Genomic DNA, 25813 nt, shown 5'->3' on the forward strand with positions numbered 1-25813 from the left:
AAATCTATCCTTGATCAGAGAGATACAAATTCTGAAAACATGAATTTGGATAAACAGGAGAGTTTTAGAAAATAGGCATAAGTTTGCTGGGTGTAAAGGTTCTTTTAGGGAAGAAATTCCTTGAGGAATGGAATGACCTTGGCTTTATAAGGCGGGTGTGGGAGTGAGCACATCCAGGGTTAGGTGACAGTGCCCAGAGAAAAAAGAATTTCTGGGAGAATTGTCCACAATTTTGTTGTGTTTGTGTTAAAACAAGTAACTCCTTTCTCCCTCCTGGTCTCCCCAGGCATTGCCACAATGCTCCAGTATTGGAACCTCACAAAATGAGGGATTTAAAACAACGTGAGCTGAGATTGCTGTGGTTTGTTTATCAGCCTCCAACACTTTCTTTTGAATAGCTTAATGTAGTTTTTTTTCTTTCCTCCTCTCATAGTGTTCTCCAGCACAGGATCCATCAGTTCCTGTTCTGTTGATGTTCCTTATACATATGGAATGATTTGATAATGAATCCCTGCTTTCTTTTGAGCAATGTGTCTCTTTTATTGCACTGAATTCCACCTTAAAGAAATCATTGAGACATCACACAATTTAAAATTACAAGTCTTCCTGTCTTTGATAGGCTGTTTCCAAGGGAATACATCCCAACAGGGATAGACAGAGCTGGAAGGAATCCTGTTTACTAATTACTGCCACCATTTAGAAACAAATATGAGTCACAGGGAACCACAGTGAATCCAACTCAAGGAACAATAAAAAACAAGTCTGGATAATTGCTGAGGAAATGAAGGCTGAATAGAACTTAAAGGCAATTAAAGTCTTTATTTCCATTTTATTATGGAATAAATACTTCAGGATATTTTCATTTGCTTCACTTTTTGTTTGCTCTTGGGGTCTGCTTGTTAATGTGACTGGGATGTACGAGAACTCCTTAATTAACCTGTTTTTGTGGGCATCTCGTGGTTTCTCTGAAATATGTGTACTGACAGCTCTGTAACAATAGGACAAATAGAAATGACAGATTTGTAAGCACTGGTCAACCAAAAACTGTTCAAGAAATGCAGTTTTTGAATTACTGGGCCAGGCTTCTCTGCAAATTGGAATTCAGTTCAGTTAATTGAATTCACTGGATCTATGGCAATTTGCATAAAGTCATAATAAAACCGTGGTTATCTTTTAAAAAGCTGCAGTTTCGGAATCTTACATTAAAAATGGAATAATACAACTTTTATTTTGTGATAACGGAATGCAGAAATATCTAATTGACACTGAAACAAAACTGAAACACGTATTTTATTCTCAGTTACAAAGGAGATGGGATGCAATAATCCCAGGCACCACATTGTGGATGGATTGTATGGGAGCAGGATGTTTGTCTGTTTGTCTATCACATCCCATCCTTTCCTGTATCTCAAATGAATGGCATTGATTTATTCCAATATATATTGCATAAAGGAAATAATTGCTTTTGTTAAAGCCCTGGAAGCAATTTCCTTAAATCAGTGATGGTTCCCATTTCCCCTGGCGAGCGGGGAGCGGGTTGTGCTGAGTCTGGGATCCGTGTCCTTGGGCATCCTCTGGGTTGGGGGTGAGCGTTGTGCAAGTGGCCTCCAGGTTTTTCCTTCATCAGATCAGCTTCCCAACGTTTCCTTGAGCGTTTCCCACCATCTGTGTGCTGTGTTTGTGTCCCTCCCCACGTGTGTAAATTCAGTTCCTGCACCCACAGTGCCTCGTGTCGTTCCTGAGCTGCGTGAGAGGGTTTCAGTGCATCTTTATCTGTTCAGAAGGACCATGGGGAAAGAATCTGTTTGCTTAAAAATAAGTGTGGCAATTAAGTATTTGTTGCATTGACCTTAGGAACTGGTGGATGGGATGCTTAAATAAAACACGTAAAGCAATAAACCCGCAGGTTCTGTAGGAGGAGGGAACATCTCTGCACTGCCCCCACTGCAATAAAATGCTGAGAAACTGCGTTTCCTGGTGGTGTCTTTGAAGGAGAGACTTGAAGAAGAGTCCACTCCACGAAGATTAAACCTGCAGTGAGAGTTAGTAAGGGAGAGTAAGAGGGAAGAGAGGTGATGCTTCCATCCTGTGCACTGTTCAGTGGGGCTGCAGAGTCTCACCAGCCCTCAGCACAGGCAGCATCCTGCTTAATTACAGGGACTTCTCTAATCATCTTTCAGCAGAGACAGAATCATCGCCTGTGAGCAAGTGTAGGTTTCATTTGGCATTTTTACCCTGGATATCAGCAGGTTTGGAGCGAGCAGGGTGGCTCCCCTGGGCAGGAGGGTGCCCGGGGAGGGCTGGGCACTGCTCCCTCCATGGCCCCACCAGTTGCTCTCGGGTCTCTGTTCTGCTGCTCTTTGCTGCGTCAGGCTGGTGAGACAGAATCATCTGCTCAGAGCTCAGCAGCTCCTTTGCTTTGCTTTTACAGGCACAGAATTGATTCCCTGAAGGAAGCTGCCCATCCTGTTGACCAAAGGGTTTGTGCAGCAGTGAAAGATCTCGTTGTGTAGGATGACACTGAGTCATCTCAGGCCGAGGCAGCAGTAAAACTCTTCAAGAGCTGGTCATCCAGACATATCAGGGACAAAAGTAGGACAAATTCTTTGGCATAAATAGGACTTTTCTGGCTGTTCCTTTCTCTGTTAAAATATAAAAGTTACTCGTGGACAGAGCAGCTGTTGATTGGACCTGTCAGATGGAGGGTGGTTCAGAGCAGTGCCCGATGCCTTTCTGTGCTTTAAAACTTCGTGGTTTTGCTGGTAGAATATCAGCAATATTGATTTGATTCATTTAAATGCTGAGGAGTGAGTTAAGAGAAGGATATGCTTTGCCTTGGCCAGGAAGACTTTTCATGTTGGTTTCTGGGAGTGTTGTGAAAGCAGAAATTAGAGTTGTATGATGGATGGCTGGTGCTTGAAATATTTGCTTTTCTTTTTAGAGATGATTCCAGGTGCCTGGATGACCCTGTGCTTAATAAGATAAAACATGAATATATATATATATATATATATATATATAGTATTTAATATAGGTCTGTGTATACACATATATTTATGTACATACTGTGAGCAATTTAAATGATTTTCAAAGGTGCATTAAGCTAATGCTGTGCTTACAAAAAGAGTTGTCATTGCACTTTAGCAGCACCCATCGATGGCTGAGAGCTGCACCACTCTCCTCCTTGTGCTTGATCCCTGTGCTGATCCTTAATTCATCCTCCAGACCCAAGAACAGGAGTCAATACCTCTAATACCAACTTTACATTTTGGGTGCTGCCCTGGTTTTTGCCAGGCTGGGCAATTTCTAAGTGGTCGTGGTGACATTTAAGGATTTATGGATTTTTTGGGGACATTGCACACTGTTAGGAAATGTCACTCTGCAGTTTCAGATGCTCTTCAAAACAGTTATTTAAATACTCTGTCTCTGGACTTTGTTTTATTCTGAGACAAAGCCTCAGAGCTTGGATTGGTCTTATATCGGTTACTGCACAAGTTATGAAATTCTGCAGTGGCAAAGGCAGAAAAGAGGAGAGAATTTTTCTCCTGAATAGGCAAGAAGTCTCAAACCAGAGAAGGGTGTGAAGCATGGAAGGGTCTCCCTGGTAAGGACAGGGTATATTCCCCTTAGGTTTGGCTCAGGAGACCAGCACAGGCAGAGCAGAGCAGCAGGATCTGGTTTCCTTTGTGCTCTGGATATTCCTGGAGCCAAGGAGCCCGAGGGGTAGAACAAGGAAAATGTCACATACAGTGAGCAGACAGGGTGGAACATCCCTGCAGGGTTCTAGATGTGCCTCTGGAATGGGCATCCTGCCTGGCAGAGGTGCCTGGAGTTGGACTGGGAAGCTTTCTGCTCCCATGGAAAACAGCAAGGCAGAGTTAAGCCTGTGTGAAGAGAATGGGGGAGATTTCCTGTTTTCAGCATTTTTTTTTTTCCTAATTGAAAGCAGAACTTGCCCTCATTTCAGAATAAAAGGCATCCCCAATGAGCACCAGGGAAAGGGCTGAAAGGAATTATGATGATGATAATTAATTTTCTTAGAAATGTTGTAATTTCAGCATTTCTATAGTGATCATAAGCCAATGCAGGAAAGAATGGGGTTCTTACTGAGGTGTCAGACTGCTGCAAACAAATACATTGGCCTTTAAAGGATCAATATTTGTATATAAAATATAAATATGTATCTGTATATACATATATTTTCCTTTAAAATAATAAATAAACCCCCACTGAGTCCTACTTCTACATTAAGAAGTCCAAAGCTTTTACATTAATACTTTTTTTTAATCTTGTTGCTGCAACACGACCCTATTGCCAAACTTTCTGAGCTCAACTAAGCAAAACTTTGCCACTATAGAGTGAATTCTCTAAATAATATTTTAATGCTGGGACAAGCTGTGGGGGAACTTCTTCCCTTTTTAATTTGCATTGAAGAGCAAAAATCCTGAGTGATAGTAGCCTTGTGCTGTTATTTATGGAGGAAAAATATGAAACGTAGTTGAAAATCTTGGTAAATAGGTTGAAATCCCCTTGCAAAACGCTTTCTGGCTTTTTTGAAAGGAAAAAAATTGAATTATTAGAAAATGTTCCTCGTACTCTGTGTGTGGTAGCCAGTAACACACTTCCTAGAAAAACCACCAGTGCATTTGAAAGCAAAGGGTTTGTGGTGGATCTGCAGCTGCTTGGAAGTGTGGAGGAGGGAAAAAGGGGAATTTGGAGAGAAAATCAGCCCTTGGGTCACTTGGGCAGCTCACAGGGTGTACCTGGTGTGTGGTTCCTGCTACTGGAATCCTCTTTTGCAAGGGAGGAGGAGAAAGATTGGGACAGGAGCCCCTAGCAGGTGAAAGAAACTGTGAGATTATCGGCTTTACACTCAAAAGTAAGCCATAAAAATTATTAAATGAAAGGTTTCTTTAAAGATTGCATAAAGAAATCCCTGGTGTTCTTAAACCCCCGAGGAACATAACAGAAAACAGTATTTTCTATATCCTTTAAATGCTTTATTGCACATAATTTGAAGCCTTTTATTGCTGAGAGCGATTGATACCGTCTCAGATTTTCTCTCTACTTTAGTTCTGGTAATGTCATTTCTGATTAAACTTATATGGTGGAGTATATTGAACCATGAAATAGTTAAATTTTTTATGAGCACAATAAAAACCCTATTGCTTTTGGGTTTCAAAGTATCAATAGCCTGAGCTGAACAGAGTCAGACCTAATTACCAGGAAGCAATGATGCAAGAGCTGCCCTTTTTTTTTTTTTTTAGTATGTTTTTTCCATCTTAGGAACGTACATCCATTTTAAAGCCAAGCCTCCTTCCACTCCCCAGGCTCAGCGATGACAGGGATCTTTGATTTCTTTAAGCTGTTAATTCCTGAGCTGCAATTTTACATATTGACTTCAGCAACATCACACTTCTGGCTTGGAACCAGGATTTTTGGCTGTTCAGCTCAGTGGCACTTAAGTTAACAGTTGCAGAGGTGCACAGACAGTTTCATTGGACCAGCTGTAAATGACAGGTAAGATTTGCCTGTATTTATTGCACAGAAAGACTTTGTTAGAGCTCTGGTTACTACAATTAAAAGGAATGTATTCTCAAGGAAGCTGTAAAGCAGTTTGGCTTAGGCTGCACCAGTATCAGCCTGGTTTTGAGGGCGGAAAAACAGTGATTTAAAGTTAGAGTGAAGCATCAGGAGGAGACCAGAGGAATAAAGTGCATCTTATGGCGAGATATAAAGTGCAGTGGGGTAGATTTTAAAGGAGGTGGCAGAATTTACAGAAGCTCACTATCTCAGGCAGTTGGCAAATGGACTAAAGAAGGCAAATTTTAAGGCTTGCCAGAAGGAAACCCTATATCAGGGGATAGGAATTCAAGTGCTCTGCAAAGCAAATGTAAATAAGGCAATTTAGGGCTAAGAGGACTGGGGGCAAGTGAAGTGCAGGGGAACAGCTTCGTGCTGAGGAGTGTGGCTGTGCTGTGTGTGTGGGGAAATATCGAGTATAGGACCACTGGGAGGAATTTGGGACCAGCTGTCACGAGCCCTGGTAAGTTCCTGTGTAAAGGGTTATGAAACTCGGATAGTTTATAGAGGTAATTAATTGCCTTTAGCTGCTTTTTGGTGCTTAAAACTGTTTAAAAAATTCCTGTACAAGCTAAAAAGTACAATAAAAAGCAGATCCCATAAGCTGGAGGTAGGTGGTGACGTTGGTTCTTGAGGTGTCCTGGGATTTGGCTGTGGAAAACGCAGGATCTTTGCTGTTTTCTGTGCAGGGATCACTAAGTGAGAAGAAATTACGTGTCTGAAATACTAAATGAAAGCCTGGCAGCTCGTCCTGATGAGTGTGAGGGTTGTGAGGAGTCCTTCTACCAGACAAGGGCATGTTTGAGTGTGGGTGGTGCCTGCCCAGATCCAGGTAAATGTGTTCAGTGACGAGACCTTGTGCTTTAGTCTCTGTGCTGAGGAATCAGAGCCCTGTCTAGTAGAGTTACAGACACTAAACTGTATTTGCTGGATGCAGTGTTACTAATTAGTGCTGATAAAACCTTTCCCTTCCAGCTCTTTTAGAGCTCCAGATGTGTTGAAGTGTTGTTTGTCTCAGCCCTGGGTGTGTTTACTGGAGAGGGAGCTGCCCAGGGGATGCTGGGCAGGCACCTTCTGTGCCCTATTCCCTGCAGGGGAACAACTCTGTTGTTGTTTTAAGTTTCGAAAAAGAGAACACCTGGTGTGCCAAGCTCCAAATAAACACATATTGGAGGTAATAGAGAGTAAATATTAATAGGAAAAACTCTCTGAGATACTTCTCAACAGATAGATCTGAGTGGACGTGTCACGTTGCACCTGGGATAAGAGATGTTATAAAATTACTCTGCTTTTCTGCAACTTTCATTTTTATGGATTATTGTGTGAAATATGTGATGAAACTCGACTACCAACCTAGATTTTAATCAGGAACATAGACTCAAGCCTATCCTATATTGCCATCTTGTAACTTGTCCACAGAATAGAACTGGTGTCCTGCCTGATAAAATCTGCAGCTTCCTGAGTTCTTTGCCTGAGTACAACGAAGCAGCTGCAGTTAATAAAAAGCTCTCAGTTGTCCCACAACCGTCTGGGATTGTTCTTTCAGCAGCACAGAGAGATGACATTGGAGGGAAGGTGAGGGTAGAGCTGCTGAGCTGGGCAGAGTCAGCAACTGCCCTGCACAGAGCTGGAAATATTGCAGGGCTTCCTCATTGGGCTGGAGGAAGAGTGTGACATGAAGTAAAAGTCAGACCATAAAGCAGGCTGTACAGGCTACACTATTAAATAAAATTTAATATTTAATTTTTTTTAATGAAAAAATGGAATTGAGATTGCTGTGGACTGTGGAATTTGGGCAGTGTGGGTTTCAAAACCATATTGTGTCGTGTGTGTACTTAAACATGTAGCTTCATTTCTCTTCATAACTTTACAGGTGCACTGATTTGGGCAGAAAGCTTCTATTTTGAGCCAAATAACTAAACAGGAGATGTGCGAATTACCGTTGAATTAATGTGAATTTATGAATTGTCATGGTGCTTTCTCGATGCTGAGTTTATTTTTTATAACCCTTACACTGTGAAGTTCAACATTTGGTCTGGTTTTACTCAAAACAAAGGGCTGGCTTCCAAAAAGAGTTCAATTTTTTTTTTTTTTTTTTTTGAAGCTGAATTCATAAAAACTTAATAAATATGTGTTAAGGAGCAGAAGGCTCCCCACTGGCTCCTCTCCCAGGTGTTTAGCACAGCTCAGAGGTTTTATGCAGCTGCAGGTTCAGTCACTGGGCACCAGTTTCAAACACAGCTTCTTTATCATTTCCATGCTGGTTCACCCCTCCCTGGTTTCATAAATAGTTCTGGAAGTCTCTCTTTAAGTTTTTGCAAGTGGGGCATGAGAAGCTAATGAGGTCAGATGGCTGATGAACTTCCCTGCCTATAAATTATGGATTTGAGGAGGTTTGCTGAGGTTGTGTATCTTTAGCTGTGTGTGTGTGTATGCTCACCCTCTGCTCTCAGGGGAGGGATGAGGGAGGGTCATTAAACCATAATGGTCTTTAGTGGAGTGGAAGCATCAGAGACAGACCAGTGACCACATCCCAGAGTGAAGGAACAGGAAACAATTTAAACCCTCTTCAGAGGCTGCAAAGGGTAAACACCAATAATGTTGGATGTGGTGGAGCCTCAAACGCATCCCGGGAAGGAAAATAACTGGGGGGTCACAGAAATAAGGAAAACTGGGGTGACACTGTAAAAGCCATATCTCCTTTGAGCCCTCCCAGCTTCCTCTGGATGAGCAAGAAAGGCAGGAAGGATGGTGTTCCCCTGGGAGAAATCACCAACTTTATGGAAGTTGGGATTCTAGACTGTGCTGTTTAAAATGAAAATAGACTGTGTGGCTGTTTCTTAGGAGCCTAAAACATCCTGATTATACTAAATGCCTCTTTCCCAGTATCAAATGGAGGTGGTATTTTAAGGTTAAAGACCCACACAAGAGGGTTAACGAGGGTTTTGCATTTTCCAGGCATGTTAACACTGCTGCAGCCTTAAATGTCAATTGATTAAAATATCTTTTAACCTTACATCAATACTAGAGTTTAGTGTGATTCTCCCACAGGAAATCTCTAGAGTGATCTCTGTGCTTGCTGTTAGAGTTTACTTTGAGACTGTTATTGCCTTAAATGCTGGTTTTTTCCATGTATTGCCTAGAAGTTACATGTTTAAAATTGTGCATCATCACAGTGTTTTTTCATTACAAAATGACATCACTATGAGAGAAGCAGCCAGGACTTCAGAAAACATCTATGAAGGATTTTTCCTCTGCTTTCCCTCTGACACTACAACCAAAATCTTGTCTTTCATACCCATCCAAACCAAATTATACTGGTCTGTCCCCAGGCTGAGGTTGGTGATTGTAGCTGAGCATCATGATAGACTTGCAGTGGGTTACTCTCTGCCAATCCTTTAAAAAGCAATCTTTTGAAAAGTATATCAAGGTAAATTCTCTGAATGACTTTGTGAACTCAAATTTGGGCCAGTTTGAAGTGTTGGGTTTTTGTTATCTTGGAGATATGTGAAAATATCCCTCTTGCCTAAGGGTGGGGAAAGTCTTCTGCTCACTTTCAAATCCGAGTGGCTTGTAAGAAAGTCTCCTGCTGCAGCAAGAACCAAGAGAAACCAGGAAAGAAAAAGTAATTTAAGGAGCTTTTTGTTCCTAAAACACACTAAAAAGTGCAGCTGTAAAGGCTGAGGGATGTGTTGCAGAGCTCTGGAAGTTCCCTGATAAATTGTCTTTAACACCGAAGTTTGTTCCCTTCTGCTGCACTCTGCTCACTCATCCATCACTGGCACTGCTGCCTCCCATGTCCCAGTCCTGGCAACTGCTGGAAACATCTTTTTTATTATGCTAGAACCAAAAAAACCTTTTCCTCCAAATACACCTGTCGTATTTCTTAAAAATGAATCAACGGGATGAGAAGTGAATAACCCTGTCTGAGTTAGAGACACAGAAAAGTTACTTGGTCTTGCAGTCCTGTCTCATTTGAAGTGCAGTTTTTTGCCTTCCATCAGGACCTAAAATATAAATTTAATTAATTAAGCTTTTTGTCAATTTGTAGCATTATAAACATTTGAGGATAGGTTTTTCTTTTCCTAGGATGACAAATTTAATGTGCTTCTGTTGTGCTACAGCAGGAACGTGAACATTATAGATGAACTTTTTGTCTTATTTTGAGTTGTTTTGAGTTATCCTTTCCTTCCAGTTCATACAGGATAAGTCAGTTGAGGCTTTGTGGTAACATTTCCTGGTTTTCCGGGGAAAGCTTTGGCTGTACAGGATCTCAGTTGACAATTCCCTGACAGCAGGACTTGCTTCACTCTTTGGACTCAAAGCTCTGCTCTTGTGCTCCAGGGATGGGCTTGCCCAGCAAGAATTTTCCAGAAGTGCTTTGAGAGGTGGATAAAACAGGATTTGTGAAAAAAAAACAACATGGAGTTTGGGGAGGCTCTGTTGGTTGAGCCAAACGTTTTCCTGTCACTGCTGCACGTGGCTGTGCATGGGTTGTGTGTTGACTGTAACAAAACCTCATGGGGCTGTTTAGGCTCCAGGTATTGTGCAAAAGTTATTTATGGATTTTTTTTCGATCTAGAAAACATTTACCCAATTAAATCATCCCTCCTTCTCTGTGCCTGTGCAGGCCCCTCCCTCTACCTGGTTGCCAGGAGATCCCTGATAATCAAGTTTATTCTTTAAAGCTTGTCGATGTTGTGAATGTTTTCTACTTGGTATGTGGCAAAGCTAACCAATGTGATAATATGAATTCCCAGTAAAGGCTGAAATTCTTATCATTTATCGTATTTAAGTTCATTCCATAGCAGGGTGGGCTGAAGAAAACAGAAGTGTTGTAATCCCTTGTGTGGCTTGTCCTGCTTGTCCCAGAGAGAATGTGGTTTGTCACTACAAGGAATTTGGCTTACTGGAGTTATTAATAAGCTCATGTTGTGGTGCTTAATAAGTGGTAGTTAAGGATGGGCTTAGAGGATGGGTCTGGCTCTTTTATTTTCTTTATTTTATTGGTCTGTTTGTTCTTCAGTCCATTTAAATCCCCCTGCACTGCCCAGCAGGTCAGCATTGCTGGGGCCTCTCCCTCCGTGCAAGTGTCCAGGAATATTTGGTATTATTTGATATCACCAGGAATTCACTTCCTTGGTTTGAAATGTGTGTTCAGAGCTCAGTTCTGCACTGAGTCCAGCTCTGGGGTCCCCAACACAGGAAGGCCTTGGACCTGCTGGAGCAAATCCAGAGGAGGCCACGGAGCTGCTCCCAGGGCTGGAGCCCCTCTGCTCTGGAGCCAGGCTGGGAGAGCTGGGGGGGTTCACCTGGAGAAGAGAAGGATCCAGGGAGAGCTGAGAGCCCCTTGCAGGGCCTAAAGGGGCTCCAGGAGAGCTGGAGAGGGACTGGGGACAAGGGATGGAGGGACAGGACAAGGGGGAATGGCTTCCCACTGCCAGAGGGCAGGGATGGATGGGATATTGGAAAGGAATTCTTGGCTGTGAGGGTGGGGAGGCCCTGGCACAGGTTGCCCAGAGAAGCTGTGGCTGTCCCTGGATCTCTGGAAGTGTCCAAGACCAGGTTGGACGGGGCTTGGAGCAACCTGGGCTAGTGGAAGGTGTCCCTGCCCATGGCAAGGGGTGGCACTGGAGGATCTTTAAGGTCACTTCCCACCCAAACCAGTCTGGGATTCCGGGACCATTTCCCTTCATCAGAGACGTGACAGTTCACCCAGTCCTGTCTCTCTCTGTGGAGCTGAAGCCCCAGGCATGAGAAGATCAGCTCACCAGCCCCCATCACTTATCACAGCCTGTGAAACATCTGCAGTGCTGCTTCCAGGCAAAAGAAAATTTCCTTGATGAAGTTTTTGCAATAAATTTTAAATGTAGGTCAGGATTCATGGAACTTGCCTGAATTTTTAACCGCATTTAAATTAACCCCGTGTGGGTTTTTTAATAGTTTCTCTGAACTTTCTCAGTTGGCTGAAGGAACATTTCTGTGAAGGAAAATATGGAAACAACCAATGGTCATGTCTTCATCAGAATAAAATGAAATAGTTTCACAACTGAGTTTAAAGGCAGACAGAGCTCTCTGGAGTTAATTGATCTTTGTGTAGAGTTTAATATTCTAACAAACCTAGAAGGCCGAGGGCTGCTGGGCTTGAGAACTTCTGCAGAAGGGAGCAGACAGAAGGAACAGACAGATAAACTGAGGGACACTTAAAAGTAACAACTTTGTAGACTGAAATTAAACATTTTTATATCTCCAGACTCAAAACAATTCAGTTTTGTCATTAACGCTCAATAGCGGTGCCTGCTGTGCCTTTTCTTTCTTGTGTGGTGATATAAAAAGAGCAGCAAGAGGAAGATATAATTCTCTTGATTGAAATATTTATTTTTCCTTCTTTTCCTGTAACTTCTAGCTTACTTTGGGTATTTCATGGAGTTCCCCTTGATAATGTGACAGTCCTAAAATATAGGGGAACGTGATAGTTGTGCCTTTACCTGCTGCTTTAATTAAAATAGAATTAAATAAGATCTCCTAGAAAAATGTTGACTAAGGCTAATAATGTGTGTAGTTCTTTCTCAGTGGGTATCCTTTACATAGAATAGATTTAACTGAGAAATTTGATGATGCAGGTATTTATCATTTATTGTTTCTTCCATCCAGTGCCATTTCTATTATGTCCACTATCCTGTATTTCCATGGTGGTCTTACCCAAAGCCAGTTGGAACTAACAGGCTTCTATTAGCACCAACATTCTGTGTGTGTCTGGCCTTAAAATGGGCTATTTCTGCTCGCTGGTTGTAGCTACAAGTCATTGCTTTAAGTGTCTTAACAGGAGATAAATTAATTACTACCATTGTAATTTAAATGGTACAATTTGTTTTATTGCATGCAGTAAATTCTCATCTAGCTCTTCAAAAAATCACTTTAATTTGTGGCAGGGGAGTACCCTGACAGAATCTGGGTTTGTCCTCCTTGTTCCCAGCTGGAGTCTCAAACCACCCCTCTGTTGGATTTGGAATCTCCTGGCAGCTCTGGGGTGGCTTTGGTGCCTCCTCACGCTCCCTTTTCCTGCCCCAACTCTCCATTTTGACCTTGGTGCCAGGATTCTTCCCTGCTCCCAGGTTTCTCTTTTCCTGGGCTGTGTGTCAGCCTCATCTCCTGATTTCTGCCTGCCAGCAGTGTTGTCCTTGGGAGAGTTTCCTTCCCAAGTCCCCTGTGCCCCTGCTGGGTTAGAACTGCTCTTCATCACCTGCTTTTAAACAACCTGTCTTCTAGTCCTGCTTTTAGTCTTGGCTTTGTGATAATGACTTAAAAAAGGCTGAACAGGAAAAGCCTGGAACAGCAGTAGAGCTGGTAGGGATCCATGTCTTCCTTTGGAGTCATTATAGGAAATGATGATGCCAATTCTGGCATGATTAGATTCCAGACTTAATCTATGATGCTGAAGTGGATGATATTTTCACTCAGATATGCTTTTCATCCTTTTCTCGGTCCAAGTGTTCTAATTCCATACTCTGTTTCCTGGTTTTGAACTCTTTTTTATCTTCAATTCGAGATGTTACAAGTTGGGTTTTTTTAAAGGAATTGTCACAGAAACTCCCAGAAGTCACTTAAGAAGTTTTGCCAAATATTGGATGTATTAAATTTGAGTTGACAGCTCCATCTATGCAAAATGAAAAGTGGAAAATATCGCCTATGACTGGAAATGAGCTGGCACATAAAGATAAGATGCAGATAAAGGTTGAAAAGTTGACAATTAACACTCAAAGAGATTTTTAAAATGGGGTTTAGTGGGCAGTAAAAAGGACTAGGACAGTACTTTTATGGGTTTTATGGGGTTCAATATATGGTTGTGCCTGCCTGCAGCCTGGCTGGGAATGAATTCATAGAATCCTAGAATGGTTTGGGTTGGAAAGGACCTTAAAGCTCATCCCATTCCACTGCTGCCATGGGCAGGGACACCTTCCACTAGCCCAGATTGCTCCAAGCCCCATCCAGCCTGGCCTTGGACACTCCCAGGGATGGGGCAGCCACAGCTTCTCTGGGCAACCTGTGCCAGGGCCTCCCCACCCTCACAGGGAAGAATTCCTGCTGCCTCTTTGGAGAACAGGCTGAATTTGGTGTGAACTCCTGTTTATTCATGCTGACTCCATCCATGCAAGGTGGGAGAAGAAGCTGCTGTTCAGGGCTTAAAACAGGCAAAGGCTTTAAAATCTGAAGGTGGCTGCAGTGTCAGAGAACAATTGTGCATCCAGAACCAGCCTCATGTCCTTCCTGGCTCTTTTCTCCTGTGCCTTCCTCCTGTTGCAGAGGAGGTCTAGACAGCTCCCCCTGGGACCTGGGCAGGAAGAGCATCTTCCCAGATGGAGAGAGAGCTGAGTCTGCTCCTCACAGCCCCACCCCTGGCTCTTCCACTTGTGCAGTGCAGGGATACATAGAGCCCTAAGCCAGGGATAACAGGAACACACATTTCTGCTCCTGCCTTTTGAGGCTGTTACACATAAATCAGTGCCTCAGTCGAGTTTGCAAACCTTGTTTCCTTTCATCTGTTGCCTATGACAGGAAAACCAAGGGCTTAATGTGATATCTCAATAAATCCTCGCGCTGCCATCCAACCAGTCCTGAAATGCCGTGCAGCTCCCATCGTTTGACATAGTTCTCCACTGCAGAGATGGCTCTTGTTTTGTCTGGCCCTGGGCTTGATTCCTTCAATAATTGATATTCCAGGCTGAAAACAAAGCTGGGAGCAGTGCCCCTTCCTTGGCGTTCCTCCGCCAGCTGCTCGGCGCGTTGCAGCTTGAGAGCCCCTGGCAACGAGGGAGCACACAGCCAGTCTGACTTATTTATTTTCCCTGGCAGGAGCCAATGCTTAGTACAAGGATGTCTTTAAAAAAATACACTCCTGCCACGAAAAATGGCAGAGGCACAAAAAGGCAGTAACATCCCATAATCTGCATAGTCAGTGCAGGCAAACGCCGGCGTGTTTTCAGCTCTAATCGGGGGTCGTAAACACGCAGGGTTTATGTTGTTCTGCTGAAGAATAGCTCCCATAAATCACACACAGAGCAATTTCTGTGTTTTCATTTGGAAGTTTATTTCCTTTTATGTTTGGTAATTAAACCAAGGCTGTGTTGCAGGCTGCAGGAGCAGCAGCAGTGATGACACGGAGGTGTCACCGCAGTCCCTCCGCTCGGCTGCACTGGTTGGTGTGGCAGACACGTGTCCTGTCTCTGGGAAGGGTCACCTCCCCTGAAACAGCCGGGAGCTCCTGACCTCCCCTTATCTCAGAGGGTTCAGCCATGGCTTTTAAATCATCTTCTGCAGAGATTTGTTGTCTGGATTCCCAGGTGCAAAATGACTCTCAGTGGCCAAAACCTTTGACCACCCCAGACAGGCACTTGCTGCTGTGCCCATGGCACTTGTTTTCACCTGCAGGCATCTGCAGTCCTGAGATTTTCGAATTGCTAACAAAGTTCTAGTGTACCAAGAGACTTATATGTTTCCTGTTACAACCTATTCATTCCCTGAATTCCAACACAGAATTACCCCAAATGACATCACTGCCTTCTCTTTATACACCAAGCCTCAAAGAATTTGCTGTTTTATCTGAGCTGCAGTCAGGTGAGCAGATGCCTCCAGCCTTCAGTGGTCTTCCTTTGGCTGCTTGGTTTGATTTTGGGAGGATTTGCTCTCCCAGTGGGACGAAAAACTTTGTGTTCAGGCCATGCTGAACCCAAGCCATTCATTGAACTGATGTCAGGGCTAAGTTAGCCTGTTCTGTAGGGCCATGGTCAAGTCTAGACCTCCATATCTCTGCTTCCCTGTTAGTTTCCTTGGGGAGAAGCTCAAATTTTTATGAAAATAACAAATTTGGGTGCAAAACCAGAATATATAATAGTAAAATACCGCCAACAGGATCTTGACTCAACTGTGTTGTCAGTTTAGAGTTGCACTGTTTCTGCAGTCAGGAAAATCCCAAAGGATGCTTATGGGGCATGTTGTGCCTTCAGTTGATATCCTGGGTGTGATCCCAGCCTTGCTGCTGGAAATAATCCACTGATAACGAGAGGAAAAGCAGGTTGGGAGTCTGTAAATTCTCTGTTTTGCTGTGTTGTCTCACTGTGTGGGTTCCTGAGTTTCACACCAGCTGAGCTGTTTGGCTTTGCACCACGAGCTGTGGTGAGAAATGGAGCACCCGGAGCTGGCCGTGGGCAGGAGAACTGCTGAGAGCAGCAAGGCTGGAGGCAGGGCCTTCCACCCAGCAAAAATGGGATTTATATGGTGAACAGGACGCCAGGCGACGCAGAGGAGTGACTGTGAAGGAATCTGTGTGGTCTGGGTTTTCCTCCCTCGCAAGGAAGACAACCTGCGGAGCAGGGAATGCTTTCTGACACCTCCCATCAAACTTTTGTCAGGGCTCATTTGTAGCACAGCACTTAAACCTCCCCAGGCTGGTTTGTGTCTCTTACAGAACAACTGGCAGCCAGAGGTGAGGGCAGAGCAGCCCCAGGGTGGTTTGAGCACACCCAGCAATGTCCTGGACACGGTGCCAGCGTCACCCAGAGTCAAACTGGCATCACCTCCTGACCTGCCTGGAGTGGGTGCAGAGCAACCCCAGCTCCAGCTTTGCACCCCTGTGGGACAGATGCCAGCTCTGAGCAGCCTGTGAGCTCAGAGATGCAGCATTTTCTTATTTTCACATCCAACGTGCAAAGCATTGATGTGTTTTTTTTCTTTCTTCTCTGCACAGTTCTGGTCTCCCTTACCTGAGCTCTGAGGTCTCCCTGGAGCCTCCTCTTCTCCACACTGAACAACCCCAACTCTCTCAATTCCAGGCAATCTTTTAAAGCAAACACTAAACAAGTGCATAACAGGGCTATCAAAATGATTGGTGGTTTTTTTGGTTGGTTTTTTTTTTTCCCTTCCCTAGATGATTTCTGAATTTAACAAAACACTTAAAAACATTTCTAAGTCCAAGCATCTCAATTATCTGGGTTGGAAGCCTTTTGTTGGTAATAGGTGATGAGGGAGTTGTTGTTTTGATAACCTCTATTCCCAGGAACGCAGTGAGTGTGAAACTGGCTTCTTACCAGCTTTTCAAAGTTAATAAACTTGCTGGTTGTTTTTATTTTCTAAGTTCTGTTTTCTACTCTTAAAACCCCTCAATTTGTGCCTCTGAAGGAAGGCAGCACATCAGACAAAACGTTCAGAGTGAGTTCTCCCTGTGAAGCACCTGTGGAGAAAACTCTCTTCTTGTCTTGGAAATAAAAGGGATTTATTTTGTAATCTCCAGAAGTGAAAAGTAAAATGTCATTAAGATGCTGATTTTGGAGATTGCCTGGAATTATCCTCAATATTTTCACATCATTTTTTGTCTCCTGGACAAGATAGTGCTCCCTGATAACGTGTGTTTTGGGAATGGGCCTATTCAGAAGTGAATAACTTTGAATGTGACTTATTTATCTCCGTTCAGAGGGTGAAACTGTCTTGATTCATTATCTTGAAGCACTGACCTGGGGATAAAAGCAACTTCCTTGTCACGCAGAGTCCCGGGAGCCTCATTTTTTCGGTGCAGCTTTCTGTCAAACTGAGACAGCAATAAATTATCCCTTATTTCTTTAGGAAATTTATGATCAAAAAGTCAGAGGGAGTTTAATGTCCCACTTTGGCTGACAACTTCTTTTTGCAGCCAGTGTTGTGTGCTGGAAAGGGGCTGGACTGGGTGGGCTGGGCGTGTGCTCTGCTCTGAATTCAGGTCTCTAATTGGCAGCTTTTGCTATCAGAAAAAAAAAAGAAAAAAGTCAAATTGAACATGGAAACGGTCTGTGAAGCCCATTACATTGATGGTGGATCAGTGGTGTAGTTTGGAGAGAAGAGCTGGACTTCCTGAATGCCAACTCAAATGTCTTTTGCTCTTCAAGTTAGTCTGTCCCTAAAGCTGCTGTATTTTAGGGTTTATAATTTATTGCTTGGCTATAGGGGAGAGCCATTCACTTTAATCTACCAAAATACTGCATTGAAAATGTCACTCAGCGTGAAGTTGGGAATTGTTTTTAAATTGGTGAGTTTTAAGGTAACCGGTCTAGACAATCTTCAGTAAAAGACTCTCCGAAAAAGGGTAAATTCTAATTTGTAGGAAATGCCAGACTGGGAAGTTTCACTGCTTGTAGCTTTTTATTATGATAATGTCACTCCTTGTTTGAGCAAAGTGCCTCAGAATTTGTGGCACGATGGGCTTGGTTCTGTGTTGAGCAAAACTGGATGTTCTCTTAGAGGTGCTGCCTCAGGTGAGAATTTTGTCATATTATCCCTTCATGGAAAAGGTAGAATAATACCGAGTAATCCCTAATTAACACCCTTAATTCAGACTTGCCTTTAGCCCCCCAAATCTCCTTCCCTGGAGATGATTTATGCTCGCACATTATTCAGGTTTTCCAGGGCAGTGCTGGGTTTCCTGGGGGCAAGAGGCACAGAGTGAGGGTCGTAAGGGGGTGGTTGGAGTGTCTTAGTTGGTGGCTGGTAATTAAAAATCTTTAATTGTGGTCGTGTTTTGCTGCTGGGGAAAATTGTGCTCTGCTGCACATGTTCAGAAGGTGAAGGGACATGTCCTGCATTTGGGAATATCCATGTTTGAGATGGATTGCTGCTTCCACAAGGCTGCTCTTAGTAGTGACAGAGGTGTGCAGGGAATGGTGCCACACAGTGAAATATTAAAGGAGTGGGTGCCTGTGATTAAGTGACTATTTCTGGATAATCCAGGCTCTCTAAGCAGGTTTTAAGCTGTGACATTAGGTTCTGCATGAAGATAAAGTGGGTTTGGTTCTTCTAGTTGCTTCTAGGCTAACAAATCAGAAAGGGATGGTGTCATTAATAGTTATTTCTATGTGTCTTTAATTATATCAGCAAAAAAGACTCTCCCTATGTGCCCCACAACTAACAGAGCTGCCCCACAGCCAGTTTTTTGGGGGATATGTAGTATGAGCATAAGTTTAGGGAGCGCTTACATCAATAAAACTTCAGTGGAAGAAGCTGTATTTAAACTCCAGCTTAAATAATTCATGCAGTGGGTACTTCCTGAGTTGTTCCATCAACAATCTTTGCTAATATTGTTAGAATTCGATTTGTCTTAATCTGATGGATGCAATCCTTGCTTCCCTTGCATCCCCCTGGGGTGAGGCCCGAGCTGTGGCAGGTGTGGGATGACAAGGAGGAGGCTCAGGCTCAGATCACACCGAAGACCCACCAGCCTGACAAATATAAATGACTGGAGCGAGTTGGGAACTTGCATCTGTTGAGGTGCTGTGACTTCCCTGATGCAGTGAAATGAAATCTCTATCTGGTGGATGTGAATAAATACCCAAAGGGGGAAAACACAATGTGAAAACTGACATTGTTTCCTCCGTCTTTTTCTTAGATAATTAATTTTTTGAAGCGTTTCCTTCCCATTTATCATGGGCACGTCTCAGGAACATGCTGTGTGTGTGTCATTGTTTTATCAGGCACAAAGTGCCTGTATATATTTAGTAATGTGGGAATTGTGTGTAAGTACAACTCCAAAAGGGATCATTTCAGCAAAGAAGCTGGAGATGTATCAGGATCTGACAGATGTACCATTAGAGTGAGGAGAGCTCAGTGAGATGCCACCAGCACGTGCCTGCTGCCCTTCATCTCCCCGAGCCTTCAAATTCCCTTCTTTTCTCCTCCTTGCACCAAAAGGAGGGCTAATATTTATGTTGGGACTTAGAACAACAGCTCCCACAACAACAACAACAACAAAAATCTGTCTTTTGAGTGCTGCGCAACCTCGGCAGTGTGCACATCAAAAAAGGATTGCTGGAAAGGTTTGCACTTTTGGGGCCACATCTTTTGGGCCCCTTCTATTTTTGGAGGTTCAGCTTTGCAGGTCACTGACTCCGTCTGTTGAAGAGGGTCTGTGCCTCTCCCAGCACACAGACCTGGATTCAGCAGAGTATTAAGAGCTGGATCTAGGTTAGAAACCTGAGGTTTTGCTGAATCTGGGCCACGACTGGTGTTCAGGAGGTGGGAGCTGCCCATGCCTGGGATGCTGCCCCTCTGGAACAGCACTGTTTAATTCCTTTCACAGATCAAGCAATTTTCTTTGATTTAGCAAAAAAACCCCCTTGTTTGCCTGTTACATGACAAGAAACCTCGTTGTTTTTCCCCCTGACTGGAGCTGAACAGCTTCTTTAACCTTCATTTATAGAAGCTGGCTCCGTGCTCCAATTCAGTGCACCAGTCTGAGTGACTTCCAATTCCCAGAGGCTCAAGTTTTGAATCAGATGGGGGATGACCTCACCTTGCAACAAGCAACAACAGGACTGGAGAATCCCAGGGTTTGGAATTCTCTCCATCCCCTTCCATCTTTGATGGATATAGATCTTCTTGTGCGTGTGCATTAGAAAAAATATCTTCACCTTAGGAAAAAGAGGTTTTGTTGAACCCTAGGAAACTTTCTGTGACTTTTTTTCTACCATTTTTTTTTCTTGTGTTGATGAGTGAAATTTGAGTTTATATTAAACCTATGTGCTCAGCTTTTGCTGGGTCAAGTATTTTTAGGCTTGACCTGCAAAATGCATCCAGTGTAGGTGTTCTTGCCTGCATTTGCCATATGCCCTTTTCCTTAAACACCCCAACAGTTCGTGGCAGTCAGTGCTCTGGTCTGGGTGACAAGGTGGGGGTCAGTCACAGGTTGGACTCAATCTTGGAGGTCTTTCCGAACCTCTGATTTTGTGCTCTCAGCAGCTGAACAGCCCCACGTTCTACATAACCCAAAGCTCTGCTCTCCCTTCTGAACCTAAAGATTATTTTTATGCTTCTATGCTCCTGTTTGAAAAGCTTGGTAGTTGTTTGGAGGTTTTTGGCCCCATGAATTGCTGTCAGTGTTGAGGAAGGCAGTGAACCCCCCTCAGGTGTTTGCTCTTGCCCTGTGGCAGCCGCAGGGTCTGCACCACCTTAAATCTCCCAACTCCCACATTAGTGCTGAGTGTTCTGGGCTCACCCTGAGCTCTTCCTTTGCTGAGGTGATTAAAAGATGCCTGTTGCTGTCTGGATGTGCAGCATGCTTCATTAGCAGTGATTTATTTGGGAGCTGAGTGGAGTTGGCACTCTGCAGCACACCAGCGTGCAGCAGGAGAAGGGGACGTGATTCCTGAGGCTTGTTTCTTGCTGCTGCTGCAAAGCTTGGGGGTCTTGGGTGTGTTTTGCAAATTTTCCTTTGGAATATTCACTAAACTGTGATGCAAATTTATCTACAAAGTATTTTTCACATTCTGAATGCATCCACATACCTTAGGTTAGGATTTGAATTTCTATTTAGAGTTGATTTTTTTTTTCAGAACTACTAATTATTAAACACCCCAGTGAAATTACTGACAGAGCCATGCCCACTAAGTCAGAAAAATTCCCCACAAATATTTGTGCTGCACACATTTTTCTCCCTCCCACCCGACTGCAGTCAGAGCTCTGAGTCAAGTTTCTTCACCAGAATCCAATTAGGAACAAAGGTGCCTTTCAGAAGAACTTGCAATGGCTGCACTGCCAAAAGGGAAGTTAAAAAGACATCTGCACATGTGTGTTGGCACTGGGTTTTCTAATGGGCTGCACTTCCAAACTGAAGCACAGCAATCTCATTTTCATATCAGAAAAAATAGCCTGTGTACTGCTGAAACTATCTGTGCTTCCTTCTGGAAATAAAATACTAAACTTTGCAAGCTTTCAGGCCTCATATTCCCCTTCAGAAGCAGCACAAACTCCCCTGGGATTTTATAGGCAGAAAACATTCAGGGATGGGAAGAATCTTTTCAATTACCCGTCTTTTGCTCAGGCACAAATGTTGCCTTTCCCAAAGTCATTGCCATAAAAAGTCAATGTGTTTGAACAGTTTTTACAGCTCTGAACAAAGGCTCTGCTGACATGAATAGCAGTGATGTTTACAGGAAAACTTCCTGAGAATTGGACTCACTCACATGTGAAATAGGAACTACCCTGAGAAATGGAAATGCAGCCAGAGCTTGAAAACCCCCTTATTTTAACCTTAGGAAAATATTTTTAATGATGATCATCTAATTTACTTTTCATTCCTTTTTTGTGCTAAGACAGGCTTCCTTTCCCTTTGGGAAAACTTTCTGTAACATGTTGGCCTGCGTTAGACCCCAGGTAGTTGGCATTTTGTCTTTGAAGCACGTGCATGACCATCCAGTGTCTGCTGGTTCTCTGCAGTAATTGTTGAATAACTAAATAACAGAAAAGACTTTGAGATTTTTCACTGGACTTAAATGTGCTGAGTACTGAAAATGTGTATTTATTTCTTGACCAGAGAAGCTGTGGCTGCCCCATCCCTGGAAGTGTCCAAGGACAGGTTGGATGGGGCTTGGAGCAACCTGGGCTAGTGGAAGGTGTCCCTGCCCATGGCAGGGGGTGGCACTGGGTGACCTTAAAGGTCCCTTCCAACCCAAATCAGTCTGTGTTCCTATACTTTTAGCATAGATTTTGTTTTTGGCTGAAAGTAAGACTCAGTGATTGTGTCAGAACATCTTGGGAGGAAAGAAGGAGCCTGTTCTTTTTAATACCTTTGTAAGTTAAAAACTAATTTTCATAAGTGATTTTGAAATATTTTGTGATAGTGTTTAAAATGCTGAGAGAAGAGTGATTTCCTGAGTAGACAAAAAAACCTCAAAATCAGTTTGCAAAACCATAATGTAGGCAGAATTTTTCCCAAAGGGATGGTGGTTCTGAGGCAGCAGGTGAAGTTGCAGTGGGAACGAGTAATAAATGGAAGACTATCCAAGAATTTTCTTACATCTATGGAAAACTGGGGGATAAAGTGGCAAAACAATCTCAGGTCAACGAGAGTATCAGAGATGTGATCCTGCAGATCATCTGCCTCCATGGTCCTCCTTCCTCATCTCTGGAAGTGTCCAAGGCCAGGTTGGACGGGGCTTGGAGCAACCTGGGCTAGTGGAAGGTGTCCCTGCCCATGGCAGGGGGTGGCACTGGATGGGCTTTGAGGTCCCTTCCAACCCAAACCATTCTATGATTCTGATTCTAAGATTTTTATGATTCATCTCCAAGCCTCTGGAAGCACCACCCTCAAAGCCCGTGGAATAAATAGAGGGATTTTGCTTGACTTTCCTCGGATCTGGAGGTTTACATGTAAAGGTTTTTTAACCAAAAGTCAGATATAATACTTTCCTGCCTGCAGACAGAGCTGGGTGCTGCTGTTGTTAATCCCCAGGGGTGATTTTGGTGGGCCCTGTGGCACATGGGCAGCTCACAGATGGGGCTGAGGGTGCTTCCCATGGGCTCCTGGCAGAAGGTTCAGTTGATAAGTGTTCTACCTCTTGTGCTTTTAATTAGGGATCAAAGGCTCTGAGCGATTGCTCTGTTTCAGCAGCTCATTGCAGAGAGTGAGGAGAATAATTGTAAAGTATCTCCTTGCAGGGTAATGAAGAGAAGCTTTAGGAGTGACACTATGGGTTTATTGATGGGCATAATTCGTGGGAAAACGAGAACAGGGAAGAATTTCAGCAGCTGCTGGTGAATACAGGATTTATCTCAAATTTCACTGCAGCTGGTGTAGAACCAAGAGCAACTTCCTTTGGTAGAAATCTCTTGTGGAGGAGCTGTTGTAACCAATAGAATTTGGTTGGACTCAATGATCTCAGAGATCTTTTCCAACCTAAATGATTCTGTGAATTTGGTACTTGGAGGAAAAACAGGATTTGTCCATTATATGGGGTAAAAAGGACATTTAATGAGTTCACAGAGTGTAACTGCTTAACCATGTCAATCAGCAGAAAGGTCTGGGATGACATTTTCCTCCCCAAATTAATAATTAATACTCTAATCATTCCCCTAAGTTATTAGTTTTCATTGATTGGTCCTTCCTGCTGACCCCCAGCAAGGCTCATCAGTCTGTGTGAGAACAGATGAATATGTGCAATTAATCTCTACCCCTTTCAAAGCTGCACCTTCAGATCAGATTTTTAGTCTTGTCAGTGCATTGAACCTGACTTTATTAGAAGAATCTCACCAATTTTAGCTCACAAAAGCAGGCAGAGCCCTCTCATGATACCCCTTCACATGGTGTTAGTCGTGCAGTTTGTCTTGGAAGCACAAAGGCCCCTTAAACTTCCAGCCTTCAGTGAGATGAATAAATTATAAGAATGTGTGTCTGACTTGATTTATTTATTTTTAATATTTAAATGCCTGCTCTGGAAAAGGTTCCTTTCATAAAAGAAGGCATTTTTCCCCCCCCTTGGGTTGCTTGGAGGGGGATGGTGGTACTTTGCAGAGAAGGTCTCGAATTGTCTGCTTACAAATTCTATTTATAAGTTGTAACAGAGTGTGAGGAGAAGATCAGTTTTTACCCGGAGATGTTTTTAGGTTGATTTTTCAAAAGAATTTTAGAGCAGTGAGGATGGGGGTGAAATGGGAAAAACATCCCCCTTCCCTGAGCAGTGTGGGAACATTTCCTACGAAATGCTGTCTTGCAGAGATGATGCCTTTCCCACACTGGATGATGTTTGTAGAGAAAAATTAGAGTAATTCTCATAAAGTTAGAGAATTACTCTAATTTTTCTCTTAACTTGATCTACAGAGCTCACTAATTACACGAGATTGCCCCAGAGAGGCAGGGAGTAAATCTGCTGATTGCAAAATTGAGAGGCACAAGAAATCTCACAGCACCCAAGCAGAAGATGCAGACATGGGTTACAATTCTTAACCCTCCTCTGGTACCCAGACCACTTGGATGGTCACAAATCACTCCTCAGATTGATTTTAAATTAAATATTGGAGAATGTTTCTTTGTTGCATTTCACTTGCACCTTTCCTGGAAAGGAAAACCAAGCTGGAAAAAAAACCAGAAGGAGCAGCAATCCTAACTCTCCTGGGAATCTCTCTTTTCTCTTGCAGACTAAAGGTGACCTAAAATTTCCCAGGAGCCCCATTCTCTGCTGGAATTAGTGGACTGGTCTCCTCTGAGCTGGGCAGCTGAAGATGAGGTTGCTGTGGGAGCTGCTGGTGCTGCAGTCGCTCATGGTGTGCCTTGCAGGTGAGGGGGTGCCTTTAAACTTCGGATTTAAGAGCACCAGTGCATTCCACACTGGTGGGATGTGTATGCCAGGGGTAAAGGGGCAAAACAAGGCCCTGTTTCCCAGCCGGTGTTGTGGGATATGCTCAGTGGATCGAGCTGATGCTTCTTCTCCTGGGTGTTAATGTCTCTCATCCCAAGTACCACGTTTCAAAGGACTGCTCTGCCCCTTTCTGCTTGAAAGTTGCTGTTGATGGAAGTTGTTTTCCTGTGTTCTGTGTTAAGTGTTTTCACTGCTCAATTAAACCTTTGTGGAGTGTGGCTTTAAATCCCATTAAAAGGGTGTTGTGCTGCAGCTCAGCCCTCGCTCCATTTAACAAATAATTAGAATGACATATTTCAGCAGTGTAACCATCCCCTGCAGCTGCCCTTGTCTAACCTTTGCAGCCCCCAAAGTTGCAATGTTCTGAGCATTCCCGGGGAAGGGAAGTTTCTAAGGAATGTGCCTTTTTCCTGGAGCTGGAGCAGTTCTTGAAGAACATTTTGGATTTGCAGAGGGTTGGCAAAACTTGTTCCAAAGCCCTGTTGACCTTGACATGGGCAAAGAGTTGGTTGTAGGGAACTCTCTGGACCATACTAGGCTGTCAAAGGCTATTTTGAGTCTTTCTCTCCTTGCTGTTCCCTTATCCTTGATTATTTCCTCCTTAAACTGGCATTATTATTCTTTAACGTGTATTTTGTTCTGAGAGAAGGTTTAAAGTTTTAATTACTGTTTATATCACCTGGATTGCTCTAATTTATCTGCTGCTTGCTCAGAATGTTTTACTGCTTTGTTTAGTGGCTTCTGCTTTCTTCCCTTTTATATATGTGCTCACTGTCAGGGTACTTTTTCAGCATTTTAGGTAATAGCAAACTACTTAGAATGGTGTTTACTTTCTTCTGCTGAGCTCCACTGAACATAAAGCCACTTTTATTCCGGTACTTAGGGGTACCTATTTTAGAAATTTGGTTCCAAGTCTTTCTAAATGTGCTTTGACAGTTTCTGAGCTGGCAGAAAATTGGATGCAGAGAGATTCTGCAATGCAGAGCCCACACGTGTTTCAGGAATTGCAACCTTAGGGAAGTCGGGCTGTGGGAATGCATCGACTGTGAGCCTTTATTTCAAGCAAATAAACAAAATAG

At 43.4% G+C, this 25813-nt stretch overlaps 1 protein-coding gene across 5 annotated transcripts in view; it reads left to right on the top strand.

Moving 5' to 3' along the window:
• The window catches only part of CNTN4 (contactin 4), a 286304-nt gene that overhangs the window by 122157 nt on the left and 138334 nt on the right, over positions 1-25813 (top strand). For 4 of the 5 annotated variants that reach the window (XM_027640398.1, XM_027640402.1, XM_027640397.1 and 1 more), the window contains one exon: positions 24514-24652. In XM_027640398.1, the coding sequence (XP_027496199.1) occupies positions 24598-24652 (55 nt within the window). In that variant the 5' untranslated portion in view covers positions 24514-24597. Of the gene's footprint in view, positions 1-5340; positions 5521-24513; positions 24653-25813 lie in introns of those variants that run through there. The other variant, XM_027640399.1, reaches the window with a different exon arrangement.

This window comes from Corapipo altera, unplaced genomic scaffold (assembly GCF_003945725.1).
Source record: "Corapipo altera isolate COAL_440 unplaced genomic scaffold, ASM394572v1 55, whole genome shotgun sequence".
Classification (NCBI taxonomy): Eukaryota; Metazoa; Chordata; class Aves; order Passeriformes; family Pipridae; genus Corapipo; species Corapipo altera.